Raw genomic sequence first — 25076 nt, 5'->3', positions numbered from 1 at the left:
TTTTTCACTGCAGTTAGAGAGAGATGGAGGGAGAAAGGTGAGGCAGGGGATTTATTTTTACCCCGTGAAGCATGTTCTCAGAGAGTCACACTCGCACAGAAGGCCTCTCTATCTCTGTCCCTCATCACTTATTTAGCACATTTTCTAATCTTAGAGGTTCATGAATCATTCACAGGCTTTCCTTACGTAGGTAGTGCGGGGGTGGTTGGTGGTTGGTGGGGGTAAAGACTTTTAAAGGAAACTCTGAGTTTATAGCGAATAAATGTAACACAAATTCATGTAGAGCAGAGGGAGGAGGAAGGTTCCGGAGTATTCTGCCGCACTCCGTAGTTCCTCCCTCTCATTTTAGATGATTGTAGAGTCCCACCCGGAAACCGGACCGGTTCCGATAAGCAATAAGACTGGACTTTTTGACCCTTTGATGATCCGCAAACCAGGTGTCTGTTTCTCCGTCTCCCTGTTACCCATAATTCACGGCTTCATTGTCTGCCGAGGGGGGGGTTGACTATTTTTGTAACCGCTTTGTTTCTTCCTTGTGATATTGTTTCCCTTTTTGATAAGTGAATTTTTTCATGGCGATTTTTTCCAGAAGTGGTTTTTATCCCATAATATGACTGTGTGTGTGTGTGTGGCATTCCCCAGGCCTCACTTTTCGAGTACCAAGACCAAACTTCACACACTGTTCTGAAAGCTGTTTCATAATGTGTTGAGTTTTTAGCCCAATTTGTTTGGACAGTTACAGAAAACAAAAATAAAAAAAAAGAGATGTTTCCTTTTCTTTTCTTTTTTTTTCTTCTTTTCTGTTGCATTTCTTTTCTTTCCTGTTGTGTTATGTAATGTTAATGTTGCCGTGGATGTATAGAGATACTGGAACAAATGATGAGATTTGAAACTGCACAAAATAAATTATACCGTGAATTAATACAAGGTCTTGCCTACTTAACGTTATTCACTTCCTCAGCTTGCAAGGTCCAAATGTGAAGTTGGGTAACGTGTGTTTGTCATATACCTGTAAACAGGAGGGGGCGCTCTGTGATAGACAGAGGCTGTAGGTTCCTTATGAGGAGGTGCTATGGGGTCTCCAGTGACTGTCTCCGCAGACATGAAAGGAACTGCAGTCACAATTAGCATTCATCCTCAGAGATCCCGTAGTGGTGAACATAAACATCACTATCATGATGCTTTAGCTACACACACATACTCATTAAATAAGTTAAAGCAAAGTCTCACACACAGGTCAGCTCACAAACACAACGTTTCTCTTCACCCTGTTGCCACCCCAACTGGCCCTAATGAAACATCAGACCAGTTGAAGTCCTTTTCACGCGTCACCACCCTTCCTGTGTGTGTGTCTACGCTGTCACTGGGAGATGTGTGTTAAGATGAACTGAAGACATGTCAGAAGAGGCCAAGGGTGCTGCTCAGGTTTGTCTTTATAACGATGGCTGGCTCAGCACCCTTAGGTGGTGAAAAATAACCCGTTATTGGGCACCGGATGAAAAATAACACTTCTGATTGGCTGCTGGGTAAAAAATAACCCTGCTGATTGGATGATGGGTGAAAGATAACATTGATGATTGGCTAATGGGCGAAAAATAACCCTGCTGATTGGCTGGTGGGCAAAAAATAACCCCTGCTGATTGGCTGGTGGGCAAAAAATAACCCTGCTGATTGGATGATGGATGAGCGAGGTCCACTCTGACCACCCTCTCTGTCCTGTATCAAGGCTTTCTATTCTCGACATTGCGACCACAAAATTTCCTCTTGACATGAAACACAGCCTTGTGGGCTGCACTCAGTGAAGACAAAAGCACTTTGTTGTAATTGTTTGTTTAATGTACAGTATCATAGAACTATTCTGATGAGCCAGATAGAACAGCAAAAGTGTTACAGTCTGAAGTTGACGACAGTTGGATTGAGTGAGTGCCCCAACAAACTACCAGCTGGATCATAGGAAAATGGCCCGACTAAATGGCCGAATATTCAGTGTCAGTATTCAATTCTCTTCAGTTGTTGACAGCCACTATCCTTAACAGTTGTCCATGCGTTTGTTGAATATAGAACTATTCTGATGAGCTAGATCAGTGGTTCTCAAAGTGGGGGGCGGGTTCCACTAGTGGTGGGGAATAGAGACATGACAGGTGGGGCGCGATGAACAAGAGGATTTTATTTTTTTTTGTTAATCTTTAATAATGCCTTTTTTTTTGACAAGATCATAGATTCAAAACAAAATAGCCACACGCAAACATAGGAGTCATAAACAGACATATGAATTAAAATGGTATCTGATGATGTCAAAAATACAGATAAAACCAGTGATCTTGATGTTTGATGCCTGATGTCATTTCATTTTGTCCAGCTCAGTAGTTTAAATCCAGCGTGATGCCTCATTTTCTCAGATTTACCGAGTATAACATTTCCACAGTGTACAGAGATTGGCCCGTAGTGATTGATGCCTGGTATGTAAAGATTTATGAAGCAGCACTCTGCAGCGTGACTGTCTCATTCACTTAATGTACTCAAATGCGTCAATCACTTTCAAATCCCATTAAATGCTCAAACGTAATTTATGACACTGCCCCAGCATATTTCACATCAGGCCTCCTGGCAGGGAGAGTGGCTAAATCCAGTTACCATGTTTTAACATGCTGATTTTTACCAGCACCAATTTTCTTAATCTTTAAATGAGAATCACAGATAGTGTTTAATTTCTGACTCATACCTTACCTTTACTAATCAAGTTCTAAAAATAATAGTGGTTTATGTTTAATGTATCTTAAAATGTGTTAAATTTGATGGCTATGCTGCAGTGTCGCCATGCATTCAGAGAGTAGCAGCGAGGTGCCATTGCCCTGGGCGTGGATATTGCATGGGGCAATTACCCTACATGCCTCCCCTACCCCCAAGTCCCAAACCTTTTTAGTCCGGAATGACCCACTAATGGCATGGCCTAATTTTGACACCCCCTACCATGCCAGACAAGAGTTGGCCGCAAGCAGACGTTCCACAGTGCTGCATCCCGCCCCACCCCCTCCCAGGTCGTCCCGATGTAGCCATGCCTGGAACATTCCGGAAAATTCCCTGCGTGGCGATCCATCCGCAGAGAGCATCGCACCCTTCAGCGCGGCTCAAAATGGGCTTAGTTGCATTAATATCACCAGAGGAATTGGGTAACTGGCGTTCAGGTGGCCTGCCTTGGTAAGCCTGATGAGAGCCATTCCGGCTCTAGATGGGCTGAGCTGAGTGGTGTTATTGGCCCCGAGAGGGCACTGCTGCTGGAGCGTTATGGGGGCCAATCCACCTGGTTTACAAGCGGCCATTATGGCTCCAAATGGGCAGATATTTAATGAGACTGCCCTGGCTTGTCACATGCACTTGGCCAGTCGGGCAGAACAAAAACAGCACTGTGTGTCTATGTGTGTCTGTCTGTGTGTGAGTGTGAGTGTGAGTGTGTCCTTGAATGTGATATGTGTGCATGTGCCGGAGGGTATGACAGGCAGGCATCTAGCACTCTGAGGATCGTGGAAACATATGGTCAGTGTAGGTAGGCAGGGACAAGGACAGCCACTGAGAAAAAGGAAAGCAGACAAAGCTGAAACTCAAGGCATGATAGCATCCACAGAAAAAAGTTTATTTAGCATAAATGGCAACAATAAATATAGCATAGGTGAAATGGAGGAGAAATGTTATTTTAGATCCCCCTCTACCCCACCCACCCCCTTGTATTTAAAGGACAACCAAGGACACATTCTCTATGCACAGATCCTTCAGCAAAGAAAAAGAAAAAGACACAAAAAAGGACGAAAGGCTGAAAGGAAGAACACCAACAAATGCAATGGTACAGGATGTTTAATGCACAAATGTTGAGGATGGTGACTATAGGATTAACGATAGGCTACACACACACACAACATGGAGATCAAACACAAAGAGCGGTAAAACACAGGGGGATGTCTGACAGCCAATGAAATCCTTCAGTTGTGTCGCTTGACAAGCACCATCTCAGAATGTAGAAGATGCCCCCCAGAGGTGCAGGAGAAAGGGCAGATGGGGACAGTTGGGGCAATAGGGACATCTTCAGCTGCACACAGCCTTTCTGTCCAAAATGAGGAGAGGGCTCCCGAGGTGTCTCACTTCTTGGGTTCGTCCTTGGGTAAGGCTGTAATGCAATAGATGTAATCAGAACTCATCTTGTGCATAGAAATTAGTTTAAACATTCGTATTTTAATTTATCATATTTAAAAAAAAAATGTTATATATATTTAATTATATATTTATGTTGTATCATTCATATGAATTGTAATTATAAATGCAAACTAAATTATAAAAATGCTCCAAAATATATATATAACTTCAAGTAGAGGAAGTCAATTCAATATATATATATGTATGTATATATATATACTAAACTTATTGACTGAAATATTAAACTATAAAAATAAAAAAATAAAGTAAGTTAATCTTAAAAATAATTTTGAGGAACAGTTATTAGTGATCCATTAAGATGGAGGTTGTCACAGAGTGAGGTAATTATGGAGATCCATTACGATGGAGGTTGTCACAGAGTGAGGTAATTATGAAGATAGTGTAAACATAATCACAGCCCATCCAGTCCCTGCTCACAGTGGCTGATACTGTGGCGATTGAGTTTGATGACATCGGGAGAGCCAACGGGAAAGCAGTGGTGCTTGTAGTGACCGCGGGTGGTAACACACTTTTGGGGTTGTCAGAAGAGGGGTGTGTGTGGGGTGGGGTAGGGGGGGTGTCTTACCTCAGATTCACTCTGTGCTTACTCACGCCTCACGAGCTACAGAGGTGGAGGTGGAGGTGACGGAGGAAGGGGGTGGGGGGCAGGAGGCACAGAAGACAGCAGGAGGGTGTTAAACAAGAACACACACAAACAGCAACAAGCTATGGATCTGTGAGACACAATCCATACCACCTCTTCTGAGGCGTACCCTGAGAAGGCCCACAGACATTTCACATTCCACATCAAATGTAAACATACAGAAAATCTGTGTTGCAACCACTCCACGTCATAATAAAAATGTACTATAAAGGTAGACATGGCTTCAATTCAGATTTTACAGCTTAAACCGAACACTAATGATTTGTAAATTCTTAGAATTTACAATTCTTAGAATTTACAATGGAAATGTTCCTTTGGTCCGAACTTTTCCGTAACTAATGACTTCAAGTCTTGAAAATCCTTGAGCTGGATGACCCAATGCAGAAGTTACCTCTAGATGAAATGGTCTTCACTGAACATCGTAATGTGTCCACCAAAGATATACCCACATTGACTGCATGTACATTCATTTAATCAAATATGAGGAGCAAAAACATTCATATATGAGTTTTAGGAATCATACATGACTTCATATTTGATTAACATATGCACTGCATAAGTAGCAGTGCAATGTTTGAACCTCAGACTTGCATTGCAAGAAGCTCCAGCAATGCAAGAGAATGGACATAATATGGGAGATGGTATAATCCATCACTGCTTACCATACAAGGCTCCTCGTGAGAGTATTGAAGTTGGAAAAACACTACACTTTTTGGATCTAAATCCCAGTGGAAGGACTAATTTCATGTCCGTCTGTTGAAATGTACATACCACTGCTATTGATAATGATAGAGATAATTAACCAGTGCTGAGGAAGCTATGTGATGGTTTGCTGTGATTGAGTGTGTACATAGCAAAGTGACGTTAGCATTCCAGACACGTTGCATGGTTGAGTTCTCGAGACTTATCTTCTTATTGGTGGTTCACCAGTCAAGTTGACAGGTGTGTCGGAGCGAAGTGTGTGAGCTTGTGAAATACAGTGCACTCTTCCACAGGAGAGAGGCCTGCTGTACTGCTTCGAGATACTTACGGCGAACTTCCAGCTTGCACTCAACTACGTCCTCCCCACTTGCATTAACGGCCTTGCACATGTAGACGCCACCATCGAAAGGACATGGCTTACGGATCTCGAGCGTGAGCACACCCTGCTTGCTGAACATCCGGTACTTGGCCTCATTGGAGATGTCCATCTTGTTCTTATACCACGTGATTTTGGGCTGAGAGAGAGAAAGGGGGGTTAGAAGAGAGAAGATGGGAAGAGGAAGGGCAAGGATTATTATTATTATTATTATTATTAATGTTTATTTGATATGGACATAGAAATTACATTGGACAAACCAGATGCATTGTTTGAGTGTTTTAGCACAGGTGCTAATTCGCAACACTTGTCCATAGGTGGCTTTTGAAAAGATAGAGCAATTAAAATATCAAGAAAGGAAAGAGGAGAAACCGGACAAAGATAGAAAAAAACGACAACAAATCAAAGGAAAAAGAAATCAAAGAAATGCAAGCAATTTTCAATGTAAGGAACATAAATAGGATACAGACCAAAGACAATATGAGCAAGCAATCAACCGGATGACAAGAGGAAAGGTAGATCTAGTCATAGCAGTGAAAATGATACCCAAAGACGTTCTGCTTGTGATACAACAAGCTTCTAAATGAGGAAGTGTTTTGGTGATGTAAATCTAATGGCACTGAAACCAAAAGGCAACTTCCTCCTGACCCAACGTCCCTAGTTCAGGAGAAGAAAATCAGGAAGTAAAAGAACTTTCACCTTCTCCAATTTGACCCTTTCACCTTCACACTGACCTTGGGGATGCCCCTAACGGCACAGCTGAGGGTGACATTGTAGCCAGTGATGACAGAGCGATTCACCAGAGGGTGGGTGAACTTGGGTGCCTCAGAGAAGTCATGCTCCTTATAGGAGGGAGGTTTGTACACAAAACCTGAGGGCAAGATCAAGAGGAAGGTTAAGGTAAGGTAGTCAAGGTCAAATAATAGCGCTGAACATGATTCAGCTCAACTGCCGTGGCACAACATGCGACAATTTGTGCAACTGAGGTTTCTACTGGAAGCAACTGGAATCCATGCATTTCCACGGAATTATTTTTGGAATCTGATCCCTTTATCATACCTGTTCATTCGCTTTCGCCGCCGAACTTATATTGACTAAATTCAAGATGCCGGCAAACGGTAAACTTCCTGAAGGTACTGTCTGTATAAATCGTCTTGTAAATAAACTACCAGTGCTTTTTCAAAGTTCTTAATGTCTCGTTTTAAATGTCAGGGCCCTCGGCAGTCTACCAATGAAGTGTGGAGCTACTTTGAGCCTTGTAAATGGTGTAAAACAGTGATTTATTTGCATGGCTAGCCCGATGCCCGAGGCACCCCCAATGAAAACCTGTTGGTAACATCGGCTAACTAGCGCCAAATTTCGGAGTGCAGGGGACAAGCTGAGATGAGCTATGAGACAAAAGTTCACACTCGGTATCATGTTTCAACACAATGTAGGTCTGTATCACACCGAACTTCTCCTTTAAGTCAGGAGCTGGTTTTTGAGATACAGGTTCAGGTGAGCATACCTGGTGTAGCTACCAGTGGTGAGCGGGCTGATTTAAATTGAGGAATCATACAAGTCATAAAAAATATGTTTTTAAAATGGGTGTGGTGGAATAAGGTGAATAGCCAGTGTTGTAAAAGTTAAACGCTGTTCGAGGGCATTTGATAAAGGATGTCATGGGTAAAGGGTGTCTGCAGGAATAAATGTTATGGTACATAGACTACGCACACAGCCATCTATGCATAGGCTATGGTACACAGCCCCACCATTTATCCAAATGGATATGCATTGGTCAGCTAAAAGGACATGTAATGTAGTAATTTCACGGCAGACAATATTAGCCAACATTAATATGGGTAACTTTACGCAGCCATAAACATGATAAAAGTTACCTTAGTTTGTTGTGTGTATGACTTTAAACAGTGTATGTGCTTTAACATCAGTAAAGCATTAGCTTTATTCAGCATGATAATCCAGCTTCTCTTTTACTAATGTTTTGACCGACAATTTACCTCGCTCTTGCCTACCTTTACTGCCTTCATCATTTCGGGGGATGGCTTTCTGTTGCTGTTTATGTAAAGGTTTTACATGGGCTCAATACTGCCCTACAAAGCCAAAAGGCAGTAACTGACCAGAGTGTCAAACTGAGAAAAATGACTTTAAAGTTTTTGTTTTGTCTACACAAATGTATTATAGGTAGAGCAATTAAAATTTGGTGACTTGTTGCCCTGATGAAGAAATGTGTGTATAAAAAAAAAATCCTGACCTTTAACCCTTATTTGTCAGATACTGTACTCTGCCTTTAGCCTGACGAGCCAGACCCACATTAATATATATGGTCTGGGGACTCACCGGTGGCAGTGCTCAGTCCGAGGGGCGGGATAATCGGTTGTCTTTCAAATTCCCTCTGCACGCAATAAGACAGCGCTTCAACTCATAAGTCCCATGCGTTTTCCCACCAGCAGAGCTAGTGGGCTAGTTCAAACTTTTGTCAACTTAAAAAAAGCTTAACTCGTGTCACGCTGTTCACCAACAGCAACATCCATCTCCTTTGTTTTCAAGTAGCAGGGAATTCAAGCCGAACCGTTGCAACTCTGCCATCAATCATTACGTTAAGCCCGCCTAACGTCTCTATACACGATGTGATTGGCCCTATCGAAGTTTAATTTTTCCAGCTTGCAAGCCAACGGAGAGTTGCTAGACTAGCCCGGGCAGCAAATTACATTTGCATTACATTTGCTGCCGCTAGGGTGCGTCTAGATTTCTAGGCTACTCTGCCTTTGTATTATGTAATAAAAATAAGGAGCTTTAATTGCTCTACTTATAATACATTTGTGTTGACAAAACAAAACACTTTGAAGTCATTTTTCTCAGTTTGACACTCTGGTCACTTACTGCCTTTTGCCTTTGTAGGGCAGTATGGTTTGTGAACACAACCCTCTATTAAAAAAAACAAAAAAAAACAGTCAAATTGAGTATAGATATTTATCCACATGATAAAGGAAGTCTTTAATATCCCAAAAATGACAATAACTCATTTTCGACCAAAAATGCAGTTACTGCCTTTTGCTTTTGTAGGGCAGAATAAGGATACACTGCATGTTAGGCTACATTAACCAAAAGCGCACATTTTGTAAATAAGCGGGTCGGATCACAGGTCAGGTATCATTTTGTCTTATTTAATATTCATGGTTTGAATTGCAGTCGGGTTGATTTAAATATCTGGCGAGCACAGGCCGCTTGTGACCGGACCCATGCATCACTGGTAGCTAACTGTTTTTTGTAGTTGTGTAGTCTCAGGTAAGCATACCTGTACGAGATGTAGCTAAACGTTCTGAGATGTAGCTTCCTGTGTGTGGGGGAGTTGTTTCCTATTTTCTTAGATGTAACCTCAGGTAAGAGTACATGTATCTCAGGTGTAGTTACCTGTTTTGTAGATGTAGCCCCAAGTGAACTTACCTAATGTACCAGGTGTACTTACCTGTTTTTTTAAATGTAGTCGTAGATTAACTAGTAGTAGGCAGTTACCTGTTTTCTGGATGAAGGCGCTGTCTTTGGTGGCGCAGGGGTCTAGACTGCTGCCCACCATGTTGATGGCGTAGATGCGGAACACATACTCGTTGCCCATGATGAGGTCCGACACCACACAGTTGGTGCGTCTGTACCCGTCGTAGACGTTGTACCACTCCTGTGAGAGATAGATTCACTTTATTAATCCCCAAAGGGAAAAGTAGTTTGTGTCCATAGACATACAGTAACAAGCCAATGACAAGTACAGTTAATGTACAACGTACAACAATGACAAGTACAGTACAATGGCATAACGCATGACTAGTCAGGCACCAGGCATGACTACACACACCTGTCAGGGCTAGTCTGAGTAGCCATGTTAGTAGCCACTGTCATTTATGTGCACATTTAATAGAATGTTTAGGCTTTACATGGGACACATGCCGTGCCTCTCACCTAAACTCTTAAAGGAATAATCCGAAGTAACCACCTAGTGTCTATTTATGGATCATAACAAGTTCAAACTTAAGTTAGGGAGAGATTTAGGAAAGAGAATTAGGGGTGTAATAAACTGCTGAAGTTCTTCTTTAATATTACAGTCATCATTAGGAGTTATGGATACACACGACACACAAATTTGTGTATGAGAGGTACTGATATACACCTTAAGTACGTCTTTATATTGTGTGTGTATATGTGTGTGTGTGTGTGTGTGTGTGTGTGTGTGTGATGTGTTACTGGCTGAGGAGTATCGGGGAGCCCTGCGTTGTGTTTTATATTTAACTGAGTGTCCACCTGATCACCGATCGTGATGCTATCAATCCTGTGAAACCGGACCCGGGGGCATGCGGCAGCCTGGAGCCCCAGCACACAGCCAAATTAATTGGGCCTAATAATGATGAGCGGCTGCCTAGGATGCTGAGTGAAACCTGAACCGGGGGCTTTTTATTTAGCGGGCTAACCTTCTGCCTGTCAAAAAACACAATGGCAGAGCAGCGGCGTGTTGTAGGCATCCCAAATTGGGCCAAGGCCATCTGGGGCTATGATTAGGGCATGCCTGGCCTGCCCGCTCTGTTTTTTTTTTTGGGGGGGGGGGGGCATAGTTGGGTCGCTCTGACGCATCTCTCCCCTTTGGTTGCTTGGGAAATCATCCAGCAGTGTATGACACCGGGCCTAACAATCCCCAGGTGACCAGGCAATGTTTTTTTTTCTCCTTATCTCCTCCCCCTGTGGAATAGTGTACATACATTTCTCAATTATAGACCTAAGTCAGGGGGCTTAGCCACCTTGCATTGGCTGTAGCTGTGTGTGTGTGTGTGTGTGTGTGTGTGTGTGTGTGTGTGTGTGTGTGTGTGTGTGTTTGTACGTGTGGAGGGTTGACATCTGGGAACTGCCATAGCTGCACCCCCCCCCCCCCACCACCCATCACAAGCCTCCACACACACAAACACACACAGGCTTCAAATACTAACTGCATTTATCTGGATGATGTTTTAGCTGTCTATGATAACCTCGCAGGCCACTGGATGCCACAGAGACCATGAATAATTATCCTTCTCCATTTCCAAAGGCTTCTCTGGCACTTACGTGCAAAGGTTGACAGCCGTAATAGATTTGATATCATGCCATGTTAAGGTCAGAACACAATAAAAACTAAAAGAACTTTTCGCATGCACGCACAGTCACACACACACACACACACACACACACACACACACACACACACACACACACACACACACAATGGCGTGTCTGGACATGGTTCACGGACGCCTTGAAAAGGGCAATTAAAGCCTGTTCCTCATCTCGCCAAGTCTTAATGTTTAATTAGGATATTAATTAGGACAAATATAGGTCTATGACATTTGTTGAGTCATGCCTTTTATCGCTCATTGCACTTTTCAGAGGTCAAAGGTCAAAGGTCAAAATCAACCCTCCCTGACTCTCACCATGGTTTTCTTGTCGGCTTTCTGGATGGTGTAGCCGCTGATGTCACAGTTGCCGTTGTCCTTGGGGGGTTTCCATTCAAGGGCCACGTTGAATCCCCACACCTCACAAATCTTCACGTTCAGAGGGGGGCCAGGTAAGTCTGAGAGAGGGAAAGAAGTCGACAGCCAGATAGGTATCACTCAAAGCCGCTTTGGAGACATTTAAGCTAATCAAACTAAATGATCCGAAATATCTTGACTATGACATTACTGTATATTATTTGAGTCACGTTACTGAATATTCAGCCGTGTGGAAGGGATTACGTGTTGTTTAAAAGCAGATCCATGCACAGACTTTTATGACCGTGAACCTCCTTGTAAAATATTGTCCAATGTTAGTGCTCAGTGTACTAATCTAAAACAATGTCTGTCAGGAACTTAAAATGTAAAGGCTAACTAATAGTTCAGACGACAAGTGTGTCGACAAAAATTAAATGTGTCTGTCAGCAGTGCAGCACCTGTGGCTTTTTATAACACCTTGCTAATGACTGACTGGCTCTGAACAGCATATATATTTTTATTGGCAACTCACCTCAAAGCTGGCACTACAAACAAACTAGATGGATGTATTCATGGTAACAAAGCAAAACATACATCAGATATCTTGTCAGAGAGATCAAGTCAGTGTATAAAAAATATCTTCTAAATTTTAGATGTAGGACCATGACACCCTACACATTTAATCGCTTTTTACATTGGGTTTTGTTCAACAGCACTTGTCGTCTGGTCCTAAGGCCACGTGCCGTAAAAAGAATAGAGTTATGATTCAGGTGTGCATGACTAAGCTTGTAGCTGAGGTTCCACCAAGCATGATGTCATAGCTACTGTATATCTTTAGGATTCCGCACCAACAATCTGAATGGTGATGTCAGCCGTGTCCTCCACATTCTCGATCTCAAGTTTGATCTCGTACTTCCCAGAATCCTTGCGTTCTGACCGACGGATGAAGAGGATGGTGTCCACGTCGCTGTTCCGAATGCTGGCCTGCTTAGGCTCCAATGGTTCGCCATCTTTTGTCCAGGTAACTTTGGGTCGAGGTTTGCCCTGTTCGAGGACAGAGGCAGGGAAGTTAAACTGGGAATACCGTACTTCTATAGACCCTTTCAAGAGAGTTCCATTATCAGCATCATAGTTGGCCCCACAAGACTTCCTTTTTAACATTCCATATGTTATCTTAATGCAGAGGAAGTAGATTGGGGCCCAAATATAACGTTCAAGCATTGTTTTTGTTTTTATTGTTGAAAGGGTCTATATGTAAAGGAAAAAGAGATTGCAAAAGACAAAACTATTTCTAAAAGCTGAATTTCAATGTTTTCTCTAAATTTATGCTTTCCTGGTCTCACATTTTTTTGCACCTGATTTTCTAGTTTCCATTACTATGCTGGTAATGTCTCTCAACGTTTTCCAAATACCATGCCCTTGTTACACAAACATACACTGTAAGTGGCTACAGTACATCGACCGCATGCGTAATCCTCATTACACTCATGCCTATTGTTCCCTGATGTTGACATGGCTATGGTATACAATAGATCTGAGGGCTATGGAAATGCACCCTAAAACACATGTGCAGGCAACGAGGCATCTTAATGATGATTACTCTCCGTGACTGGAGTTTGGCCACTGTCCAGTGCATTCATATAGGATTCACAAAGGGCTCTTAGGCTGTGGGTTCCAATTCCACACACACACAGACACAGCTGCATACAAGTGTTTTCCACCCATCCCACATACTCTGCAGTGGGGGTGCTCAGATACAGTTTCGGGGGGTAGGGGTTGAGAGCAGGGGCTATGTGTCTATGTATTAATAGTGTTTGGGAGCAGGGTGTTACACACACTAGCCCATGTCTGTGGTAAGCACTCTGGCTCTGATTTCAGACTGACACACGCTAAAAGGCCTGGGAAGTGATCGGCGGTGCAAGGGTCCGATAGTTGGGGGTGCCAAGGGGCTAAAAGACACGGAAAGTTGGGGTGTATTTTTGGAGGGCTGTCCACCGCTCTGTTAACCTCCCTTAAGGCATGAGGGGTAAAGGCAGAGGGCAGAGAGTTGGCGTGGCCTTCGAGATGATCCTAGTGGAGATCCCAAACATGCTGTCAAGAACCACCAGGATCCCTCCACAGTGGTGCAAAACCTAGCCACTGATGCGACGAAAGCAGTGGTAGCTATGATTACAAAACAGTAACAAATATAAAGTCCGACTACATTTTGAACAGAAAATACAGACTTGGTGTACAGACAAAGAACCAGTACAAAGAGGATACCAAGTATTGCTTTGTATTGATGGACAAATATGATTTGATATTCGTTTATACATGCTTATGATTATTTTAGAGAGCAGAGACAGCACCCATGGAAATGGATGTTCATCTCCCTTGTAATGTAAGAGTGTACTACGCACACCTGTATTCCAACAGGTGTCGGATAATAAACATTGCCATTGATCCCAAAGGTGATTTAATTATACAACGTTCCAACCACTCTGGTCTTCGTCAGGTAGGATGTACCTGACGAAGACAGCCAGAGTGGTCGAACCTGACGAAGACCAAAGTGGTCGAAACGTTCAGTACAGTTAAATCACCTTTGGGAGCAAAAAAAGGATGGGAGCGGATATTTTCCTTTTCCTTGTTCATCTCCTTTGCCCAAAGAACACTGTATAACAGGAAAGACAGACCCACTGACCTGGAAGGGAATCACCAAGTTGACAGTCTCCCCGACTTTCTTCACCAGGGTCTGTCGCAGATGGCGGGGTATCCAGATTTTGGGGCGTTCTGTACAAACAAGCAAACAATTATCAGCCCAGACTTAAAGGAAATGATCTCTCTCTTTCAAAGAAGGGAGATCATGTGTTTGACACTAGCAATGCCACTCACTTGCATTTCCCCCTCATACACCCATGAGACCACACTGGTGTGGCATCCTCCTGACATCCTGCCAAGATGCCAAGGAGCAGTACCCAATCCAGTGACACATGTGAAACATGGGCTTTGATGAGGCTAGAGTTAGGTGAGAAAGGGACAAGGAGTCCAAGAGGGGTAACTTAAGACTGTGAGATTCTACCCCCACCCCCCTGTCAGTTAAAGACCTTAAGGTTGAGTGAGGGAGGTAAAACTGATATCCCCCCAACACACACACACACACACACACACTGAATGAGTGCAGACAGATTACTATTCACACTTTATTTTGGCTAATTGATCATCCTTCCAGATGGATGTGAGAGTTAAACCTTATAAACAACAGCAGCAGGTGCTAGTAGAATAGTCATACGAGTGTTAGAATGACGTAGGCAGGTCTCGCCTGTAGCAATGTCCAGCCTCCAGTCCCAGCATGCAGCAGTGTTGGTTAGTGTGTGTTATTTTGTAGCAGTTTGTCCAGTTTGGTAGCATGTACTGTAGCAGTGGGCTCTTTCTGGTGTTAGCGTGTAGCGGTGTGCCTTGTCCAGTGCTAGCTTGTGAATCAGTGAATTACTGTGTGTTTATGGGGGAGGGGGTCTAGTTTTAGCTCTATATGGGGTGGGATAGGGGAACAATAATGTCTGTAGATTTTTATGACTTTATGTATCTGTGTTGTATACTGTAAATACTTTCTTAAAAAAAATGTCTGTATTTTATCGTGCCATCTACCTGTCCAGGGACTATGGGCGGAAACTAGCAATTTGCTACAACCTGGCATCTACTGATGTTTTTTTGTGCAGCTGTGTGTCCAGTCTTCTGCTAACACATAGCAAGGTGTCCCTGTGTCTTCCCCCCCAGTAGAGAATGGTTAGTTAGTGTGTGTGTGTGACACTCACGCATAATCTCTCGGATGGTGACAGGCTGTGCTAGGCTAGCTGGGGAGCTGGGGCCAGCCAAGTTGTACGCCCGCACACGGAACTGCATCCTCTCCCCCGTGGGCAGGTCACGGATGGTGACCGAGGTGCGTTCAGTGAGACCCTCGAAGGCAGGAATCCACTCATCAGCTAGAGAGGAAACAAGAAGAGACACATCCTTTAGCCCATTGGAATTACAGTACTAACCAGAGTTGGCCTCAACTCAAAATGACAGGAAAGGGAATATGCTTCAGCCGGTTGGACTTTCTGTCGGTACTTTCAGTTATCTTCTGTTAGAAGTACAATGTAGAGATGATGAGGGTTTGGATACAGATCAAGTTTAGTCTCAAAATGACATTCAAAATTCCTCCAACAAAGGCAGACTGGGGTCATCCCTATGTTCCCCGGGTCGTATGTTCCCCAGGTTCGGGGTTAGGTTTAGGGTTAGGGTCCTATGTTCCCCAGTCCCATACAAAGCGGGGAACATAGGTACACTTCCGGCAGACTATGCCCTAAAAAGATAAATAAAAAACATATACAACACATTTGTAGACCATCACACTCTTCTTAACTCCATCTATAAAAAATTAAAAGGACAATGTATGAAGGCAATTATCAATATGTCTTTAACTAACTTTCTGTAATTTATGTTTCATTAACTCCCGCAATTACAGGTCTTAACTAATGAGTCCAGTATGTGTTCTGCCTGGCTCATTTTTATTAATGTCCTGTCTGTCCCTAGCCAGAAGGGCATGGGAACCCCTTCTCGCCTTCTGGCCCACAGCTAGTTTGGCTCGGGCAGAGGGGAGAGGGAGGAGGATGGGCCACCTGTGTGTGCTCTCTCTTAACTGTCGCATCCTGTCAAGTGATTTGGGCCTCACAGTTCACAGACGTGATGAGCGCAGTTAGGGTTGTTGTCTCTCCTCTACTCCACTCCACTCCACTCCTTGGTCATCAGAACCTGGGCCAAGACGGGTCCGGTCCAAAAGGGGGCTTATATGTAGTGTTTCGTACACCTGTTGTTTGCTAAACTCTGAATCTGACACCTCGATGGACAGATTTAATTAGCGTTAGCGGTGTGCTAATGCTGCTGGCGCTGGCCCAGTGCTCTTGACAGCAGAGCGTCTGGGTCTGGCAGGCTGTGGTGTGAGACACAAAACTGGAGATGGTGCCGACTGATAACCAGGTGCGAGTTTTTAGTGTTTTTCTTTTTGAGTAGTTTCACAAACTACATGTGTTGTGAGTGACAGGATATGTAGCCAATATTCACTTAAAAAAAAACTGTGCTGAATAAATGCTTATTTTGTCTCTACACATGTAATTAAAAAATCTAATCTGTCAGCGTGTAGATCTCTGAAGATACTTTTTACTTGCAGTCATTTCCAAATTTGGTAGGGGACTCTTGAGTGGATCTCCACAGTTTGAGCGGAGAACCCTTTATCTTAATGAGCCCTGTCTCCCACTATTATCTCTGCTGTGCCACCCACACATTCTTACTTACTTTTATCTTAACCGTCCCTAAGTTTGGACCAGACAAGCACCAGGAGTGTGTTTCCCAAAAGAGTTGCTATGTGCCCAATGTGACTAGGAGAGATAATGCAGGTAACGAATAATGCTCTGTGTGGTCTCATGGGTGTATGAGGGGGAACCCACTAGGTCCCATACCTCAGTCCCATCACTAGGTCCCATACCTCAGTCCCATCACTAGGTCCCATCACTACGTCCATACCTCAGTCCCATCACTAGGTCCCATACCTCAGTCCCATCACTAGGTCCCATCACTAGGTCCCATACCTCAGTCCCATCACTAGGTCCCATACCTCAGTCCCATCACTAGGTCCCATACCTGAGTCCCATCACTAGATCCCATACCTGAGTCCCATCACTAGGTCCCATACCTGAGTCTAATCACTAGGTCTCATCAATAGGTCCCATACAGTACCTGAGTCCCATCACTAGGTCCCATACCTGAGTCTAATCACTAGGTCTCATCAATAGGTCCCATACCTCAGTCCCATCACTAGGTCCCATACCTGAGTCCCATCACTAGGTCCCATACCTGAGTCTAATCACTAGGTCTCATCAATAGGTCCCATACAGTACCTGAGTCCCATCACTAGGTCCCATACCTGAGTCTAATCACTAGGTCTCATCAATAGGTCCCATACCTCAGTCCCATCACTAGGTCCCATACCTCAGTCCCATCACTAGGTCCCATACCTCAGTCTAATCACTAGGTCTCATCAATAGGTCCCATACCTCAATCCCATCAATAGGTCCCATACCTCAGTCCCATCACTAGGTCCCATACCTCAGTCTAATCACTAGGTCTCATCACTAGGTCCCATACCTCAGTCCCATCACTAGGTCCCATACCTCAGTCTAATCACTAGGTCTCATCAATAGGTCCCATACCTCAGTCACATCAATAGGTCTCATCACTAGGTCCCATCAATAGGTCCCATAAAGTACCTGAGTCCCATCACCAGGTCTCATTACTGTGTCTCTTCTCTATGTCTCATTCTCTGTGTTTCATCACTACCTCCTATTACTGTGTCCCCTATGACTGTATCTGTCATTGTGTGCCATCAGCCTGTCTCCCCTCACTGGGTCCCATTGCACTCATGGACAGATTATGAACTTTTGGGCCCCTGGGGCTGTATATAAGTGTTGTATGTAAGTGTAATAATTCAATGTATATAAGTGTAATAATTCAATCAGATTCATAGCCTACATCCTGATGTGTTGATATTGAGGCAATGATTCCATGCAATGGCTTGGGCTTCAGGGCGCCCTGAGCCCTTGGGCCCGGTAGGCCCATGCAGTAATCCATCCCTGATTGCACTGTGTCCTGTCTCTGGGTCCCATTATACTATGTCCTGTCTCTGATACTCACTGCCCTCCTTGCAGTACTCGACCCCGTAGCCGTCGAGCTCAGCCGATCCCAGCCTATCTGGAGCTTTCCACTTCAGTGAGATGGTCGTGTCACTGATGTCATCAACGCAAAGGCCCAGGGGCTCACTGGTTGGGGCTAGGAAAAAGGAGAGGACACTTACCAAACAGATAGAGTTTACATCTACTCAAAGAGAGTTTAGGTAGGTAGGTGGGTGTTTTTATTTATTTATTTTGTTTCCTTTGGATGAATGCCACCCTCATCTCACTGTATAAATCATCAATCATCACCAATCTACTATGATCAAAAACATGGCCCCATGTTAATATGTAAACCATTTTGAAGGAAATAATCACAATGACAGGTAGCAATGTCTCGGCTAGTGTAAAACTGTACATTACATAACTGCTGCTGTGCCATCCAAAATGGCAGCAGATGTTAGCTATGTCTTATAGTTGTGGAAATACAGGCCCACTTACAGTATAAGGCCATTCTGAAACAAGGAAAAGATGGAAGTTCACTGGGAACAGTTTGAACGGTTTGGACTAAGACAGCGAGAACGAGACAAGTGTGTGTGAGGAAGAGAGAAAGAGAGAGAGAGGGAGCGAGAGAAGAGAGAGTGAGAGAGAAGAGAGAGGGAGAGAGAAAAAAGAGAAAGGAATAGAGGGAGATAGCTGCAGTTAGCTGCCAATCACTCACAGGAGCCCTGGAAACTACTGAAAGTCTTCCTAGAGTATCTCTCCCCACCAGAGCTGCCAACTCTCACACATTGAGAGTGAGATTCATTCATTTGATTGGTTTCACGCCCTCTTACACCAATCAAATGTGTGAGGGTTGGCAGCTCTGCTCCCCACTGTGGTCAGCCTGGGCCATCCTGTAAGACCACATCCTTCAGCACAGGCTTACACACACCAGAAATCAAGAGCTGACATGACTGGAAACCATAGACGCTAAGCTAATGCTAGAAGGGTGAATGATGCTAAGACAAGTGACCTCATAATGTTACTGAAACAAAAGAGTCCAGACCAAAGATTCTAGAACAGAGCTCTGTTCTAGAATCTTTGGTCCAGACTCAGTTGCTGTCAGATGCTCTGTGATTCTCAGTGACGTCATCATGAGCTGTCAGATGCTCTTTGATTCTAAGTTACGTCATCATGAGTCTCCAAGCATCTAACCGGTGTGGTTGGTCCTTATCTCTTTCTGTCCTATCTGTGTAAAAACTGTACTTCCACCCTCACCTTGTTTCAGAGTGCCTGTATAATGGGAATAATAGGTCCACACACAAGTTATCCTAGACTAGATCTTGCCCTGTTTGGTCCCAGATCTGATCAAGACAGTTGCGATCTTGCAGTCTCCTTGAAAAATAAGTGAGAGAGAAAAGATGTCCCCTCCGCCAATTAACCAAGTTCAAATATTTTGAATGTTATTCCTTGAAAATACTATAAGCTTAGGCATATCCTTGTTATTTTTACTGTAGACTTAGCTTAGTGCTTGTGCAGACGTACTATAACTCATTGCATGTGTTTGCAGTAGCTTGGATTTACACATAAGCACTCCCATTTGTCTGGTATACGTTGCTGACACACGCCAAAACCATTAAACATAAATCACTTCAAAACAAAACATTCAGTCGTACTCTGTATGCAGGTATATATATCGCCAGCCATCTGTCAAACTGTCAACCAAGTGTCGTCGACCTACGCGATGATGACGTCACATGGGAGCTGTCACGCCAAAAGAAGGCGGCGGAAAAGGTGACCTGTGACCCCATACTTGCCAATGACAGCCAAGGTCAAAGGTTACCATAAAAAAATACAACAATATTTCTAGCCTCTTCGTTCCATACTTTATACACTTCAAAAGATGGAATGCACAGGTTTAATATATGCATCTAATGTATACCATAACATGAGCAATACTTAAAGCACTCAGTGCATTAACAGCACTGCATTAACCTTGAAGCAGACAAAGCTTTTTTTGTGTGAGGAGGAGGACACTGCTATGGCAGTGGTCAGTACTGATATAGTGCTCACGCCAGAGCACACACACGTGGCACAAGACGAGAAACAGGCGGGAGCATGACAATAGCGCAGATATCTGTGACATGCGCCTTCTGTGGTTGCTGGCAGATTTACATCAGGCTGCCTAACAGCCTTCTGATAACAGCTCACAGATACACACACACACTCACACACACATAACACAAACACACACACACAAACACAACCCTATTCTCTCATGCCACAAATAACCTTAACCTATGAATGGAACGACATCAAACATTAATGTTTTTCACAGACCTAGCCATAGGTGTTTAACAATTTGTAACTTCTTTTAAAAAACACCCCAGTGTGCACATATAAGCATATCCTTAAGATGTTAGTTTAACTTCTAAATACTATTGAAATTCCTATTTCACACAAAGCTGAATAAATTCGCAAACGATTCACACAGGTGTGTACAATCCACAGGCACTCGATGACTTTGACCCAAAGAGAGAGTGTGAAATGGAAGCCTACTGCCGACAGGTTCTGGCTCGGGCTCGGGCTGGGGTTCCGGCACAGGTTCTGCTGGCGGTGCCTCTCCCTCTGCAGGTGGTGGCGCTCCCTCCGCGGGAACCTCTCCCTCGGCCGGCGGAGCTCCATCCTCCGCCGGGGGAGCTGGGGGAGCGTCTGACCCAGGGGCAGGCTCCTCAGCTGGGGGAGGAGGAGCAGGCTCTTCGGCCGGTGGGGCGGCAGGCTCTGCTGGGGGCTCTGCTGGGGGCTCTGCTGGGGCCTCTGCTGGGGCCTCTGCTGGGGCCTCCTCAGCCGGCTTCTTCTCTGCCGTCTTGGGCAGCGCGGGTTTGGTCATTTTTGTCCTTTGTCTTTCACGCCGGGCTCAAGCTGCCAGTAAAGCCTCCTCTCCTCTCTCACTCTCGGAGTGAGTGGTGGACCCCCTAGCCCACACACACACACACACACACAACCACAGCCACACACACACACACACACACACGTTCACACACTCCCTGCTTCCGGCAAGCGTGTCTGTCCCTTTAGGGAAAGTAGCCAGTCAAAGTCCACTCAGCTGTCTGCGTGTCCTTCCTTCCTCTCTCTCTTTGGGAGGGGTCTCCCCACCCCACAGTGCCCCTGGCCACTGAGCCACCGGTGGAGGCTGGACATCAACCGCCCTTCCACGCACACAAGCGAGCGAGCTAAGGTGCCTTTATTTATAGAGGGGAATACCGAGGATAGTTTCCTAATCAACCGGCTACAGATGCTAGGGCGCCTGTCCGTGCAGACGCTGAAGAAGAGGGAGGGGAAGGTGGAGAATAGGGAGGGGAAGGTGGAGAAATGAGGAAGGTGTAGACACGGAAAAGAGAATGTTCCATCGGTTCCCCAGACTTGGAACCCCACTCTGAAGTGTCCTCTGTGGATAGAACTAACCTCCAGGGCCTCAGGCGTCCTAACTGCTCTCTTTCTTTCCTGGTCTCTCAATCTCTCTGTCTTTACTTTCTCTTTGTACTTTATGGGCCCTATCGTATACCCAGTGCAAAGTGCGACGCACCAGTTCAGTGCTGAATTTTCGCCATGCTCTGCCCTTTAATTAAACATTGCGCCCATGTGTGTGTCAATTAACGAAACAGGTGTGGTCTGGTGAATGGCCCAAAAATCGCTATCTAACACGCTATCTAAAAATTATTACGCCACTGACCGAGGAAAACCTGGTCTAAAGTGAAAGGCATATATAAAGCACAGCTGAACGCGCACTGTCACGAGATGTAAGCAGCATTCGGCAACAAGTCCCAAACAACTCGTCTGCAGGATACATATCCTTAGGATTTTTATTTAGTCATTCGAACCTATTGGGGTAAGTGTTGCTTTTTTCAGGTGTTTTTTCAGGTGTTTCGATTGTAAGCCCTTGTCATTCAATAGTGAAAGTAAATAACTGTGTAGAATTAACTGTCTTAATTTCACTTTGTCTATGAGCAGGGCTGTAGTGGAGGCTTAACAACACAAGTAAGCACAGTTTATCCACCTCTAAAATTTCAGAAATAGAGTTTATCAACCCATTTTTAAAAAATACCGCATGGCGCAGTCCACCTTACGATGATCACAGAATTTATAGTTTACCCACCTCTTTTTACCACTACACCCCTGCCTATGAGTTTAAATAATAGACAAGTGCTGATGCATGTAGGCTATACTCTGCTAGATATCACACAGGTTTTAGTAAATTTAGTGGAATCCCTGTGTTCCATACACGGTCTCACGTGCAAGCAGATTCACTGCAAAAAAAATGATATAATGTTCTAATCTTATATTCAGATAAAAAATCTAGTTAGTATTGTTATACTATTTATACTAAATGTATCGGTAACACTTAATAATAACTACACACAATTCATCATTTATTAAGCCTTCGTTACTTATTAGTTAATGGTTTGTTCATCATTAGTAATTTCTAATTTATCATCAGTAAAGCATTTGTTCACACAGTTATAAATAGTTTGTTCATAGTAAATAAGCTTAAATCTAAAATATGTTTATACATTATTGTTAATTCTTAATACATGATGCAATAATATGTTTTTGATTAAGTAATATTTTCATTATTTAATGGTTGTTACATACACATGCACTAATGATTAGTTAGGGTGAGGATACATATTTTATAAACCACTTCCTAATGCTATAATTCATAATTAACTCAGAAGTTACAAGTGGTTAATTAATGATATTTTATGACTCATCTAAAGTGAGGGCGTTTATGCTCGCATAACACATTTACAAATGAGTTATAAAGTTTACACTTGCATTTATTCATTTAGCCGACACTTTCACCCAAAGCGACTTACACGTCAATGAAATTAAAGGGCAAGGCCACATTGGTGGACGCCAGGGTTTGAACGCCCAACTTTATGGGTCACTGCATATTAACCCTGCTCCCTATCCACTACACTACCTCTGCCCAGTGGTATAATAACAGTAAATTCAAAAATATAATATAAATATGTGTGTTTACTATGAACAAACCATTTTTAACTGTGTGTAAACATGATTTACAGATGAGAATTAATGTAGGAATAATGCTTTACAAACGAAGAATACAGCATTTAATAATAGTTTACAGATGTTTAATAGCAGTGTGTAGTTGAAGATAACAGAAACTCTTGCATAATTGTGGGCATTTTCTATCTGGGCCAAGGTAGTGTAGTGGATAAGGGGCTGGACCAGCATGCAGTAGCCTGAAAAGTTGGGGATTCGATTCCTGGCTTTCACTGTTATGTCAATGTGTACGTCACTTGTCTGCTAAATAAATGAATGTGAATGTAATCTTTACAACTCATTTGAAAATGTCTTGCAAGGCATAGAAAGTCCTCACTTTAGATAAGCTCACAAAATATCATTAACTAACCACTTGTAACTCCTGAGTTAATCATGAATTATAGTATTAGGAAGTGGTTTATAAAATATGTATCCTTACCCTAACTAATCATTAGTGCATGTGTATGTAACAACTGTTAAATACTAGAAATATTACTTCATCAACAAAATATTATTGCATAATTTATTAAGTATTAACAATAATTCATGAACATATTTTAGATATAGGCTTATTTACTATGAGCAAACCATTTATAACTGTGTGTACAAATACTTTATTTATGAGAATTAACATAGGAACAATGCTTAACAAATGATGAACAAAGCATTTTGTAATAGTTTACAACTGGTTTATAATAAGAAAATGATTTCATTATAAGTGGTTGTTTCATTACTTATTAAGTATAAATCATGTACTTACAAACATATTTTTTGGATAGGCTTATTTACTATGAACAAACCATTTATAATTGTGTGAACAAATGCTTTACTGATGATAAATTATGTATGAACAAGAAATTACTAATGATGAACAAACCATTAACTAATAAGTAACAAAGGCTTAATAAATGATGAATTGTGTGTAGTTATTATAAAGTGTTACCAATGTATCTGCCAGTGGAGTAAGTACATTTACTTTAAATTGTCTTAAATCTTCAATCTTATCTTAAATTAAGATAAAATTACTTACTCCACAGGCAGATCAATTTATTTGTTTTTATTTCTTAATTTAATAAGATTTTGACTTATTTAAAGTCAAATAATCTTACAAGAGAGCTCAAAGTAAGTATATTTTTACAAAAACAATACTAACTAGATTTTTTTATCTTAATATAAGATTATAACACTTGGTAAGATATCATTTTTTGCAGTGTTCATTCAAATGCCATGACTGTCAAAATACCAACGCCTGTTTGATGTTGCACTGTTTGCTGTTAAAGGGTATGACAGATGTTGATTGTTGCAGATGTTATGTCTATGACATAAGAACAACCCTTTTTGACAATGCACAAAAACAAAATTATGCCGTTTAATTAGCGAATGTATCCTGGACACACCTTAAACTTTGTGTCTCTGACCAGGCGTTTCCGATCGCTAAAATAGAGCCCTAAATCTCTTTGCATCTCTTTTTCACAAGGTTAGGGTCTGTTGAAGAGCTTTATGGTTCAAAATGAGAGAGGCCACATATAATTTTTCTCTTCATTCTCTTGATTATTCTCAAGCACACTCTTTATTTCTTACTCTAGTAGTTTGACACTCTTTCACACTCTATATTGATCTGTCTCTTCATCTCCTCTCCTTCTGTATTTGCCTCATTTCCTCATGTGGCAGGACTTTTACAACTCTGTATTATTGTGGCCTTCCTCACTTTACAAATGGCTATCTGTGACAACAGTGCACCTCATGCCACCCTCATACTCTTACATAACAGCTGGAAATACAGTAGAGACAGCATGATCGAGATACAGAAACCCTTTCTTCATACACCATCATGAAGTGATAATAATATCACTGATATTGTAATATAGCCAAGGTGAAAGGTGTATGTTTTTTCAGCAAGTACAGTACAGAACATGTTTTAAACATTTTCCAACTAA

The 25076-nt window shown here is 42.8% G+C and overlaps 1 protein-coding gene across 3 annotated transcripts in view; it reads right to left on the bottom strand.

Annotated features, from left to right (window-relative positions):
- Nucleotides 1-3831: 3831 nt before the first annotated feature.
- Nucleotides 3832-25076, bottom strand: part of mybpc3 (myosin binding protein C3) — a 59488-nt gene continuing 38243 nt past the window's right edge. For 2 of the 3 annotated variants that reach the window (XM_048230697.1, XM_048230698.1), the window contains 10 exons: nt 18116-18250; nt 15202-15369; nt 14091-14179; nt 12259-12454; nt 11372-11511; nt 9441-9600; nt 6662-6798; nt 5880-6066; nt 4106-4159; nt 3832-4050 (listed from right to left, as the gene is read on the bottom strand). In XM_048230697.1, the coding sequence (XP_048086654.1) occupies nt 4131-4159; nt 5880-6066; nt 6662-6798; nt 9441-9600; nt 11372-11511; nt 12259-12454; nt 14091-14179; nt 15202-15369; nt 18116-18250 (1241 nt within the window). In that variant the 3' untranslated portion in view covers nt 3832-4050; nt 4106-4130. Of the gene's footprint in view, nt 4051-4105; nt 4160-4771; nt 4808-5879; nt 6067-6661; nt 6799-9440; nt 9601-11371; nt 11512-12258; nt 12455-14090; nt 14180-15201; nt 15370-18115; nt 18251-25076 lie in introns of all 3 variants that reach the window. The other variant, XR_007192121.1, reaches the window with a different exon arrangement.

Source organism: Alosa alosa, chromosome 21 (assembly GCF_017589495.1).
Source record: "Alosa alosa isolate M-15738 ecotype Scorff River chromosome 21, AALO_Geno_1.1, whole genome shotgun sequence".
In the NCBI taxonomy this organism is placed as follows: Eukaryota; Metazoa; Chordata; class Actinopteri; order Clupeiformes; family Clupeidae; genus Alosa; species Alosa alosa.
This window is presented reverse-complemented; position numbering and strand designations above follow the sequence as displayed.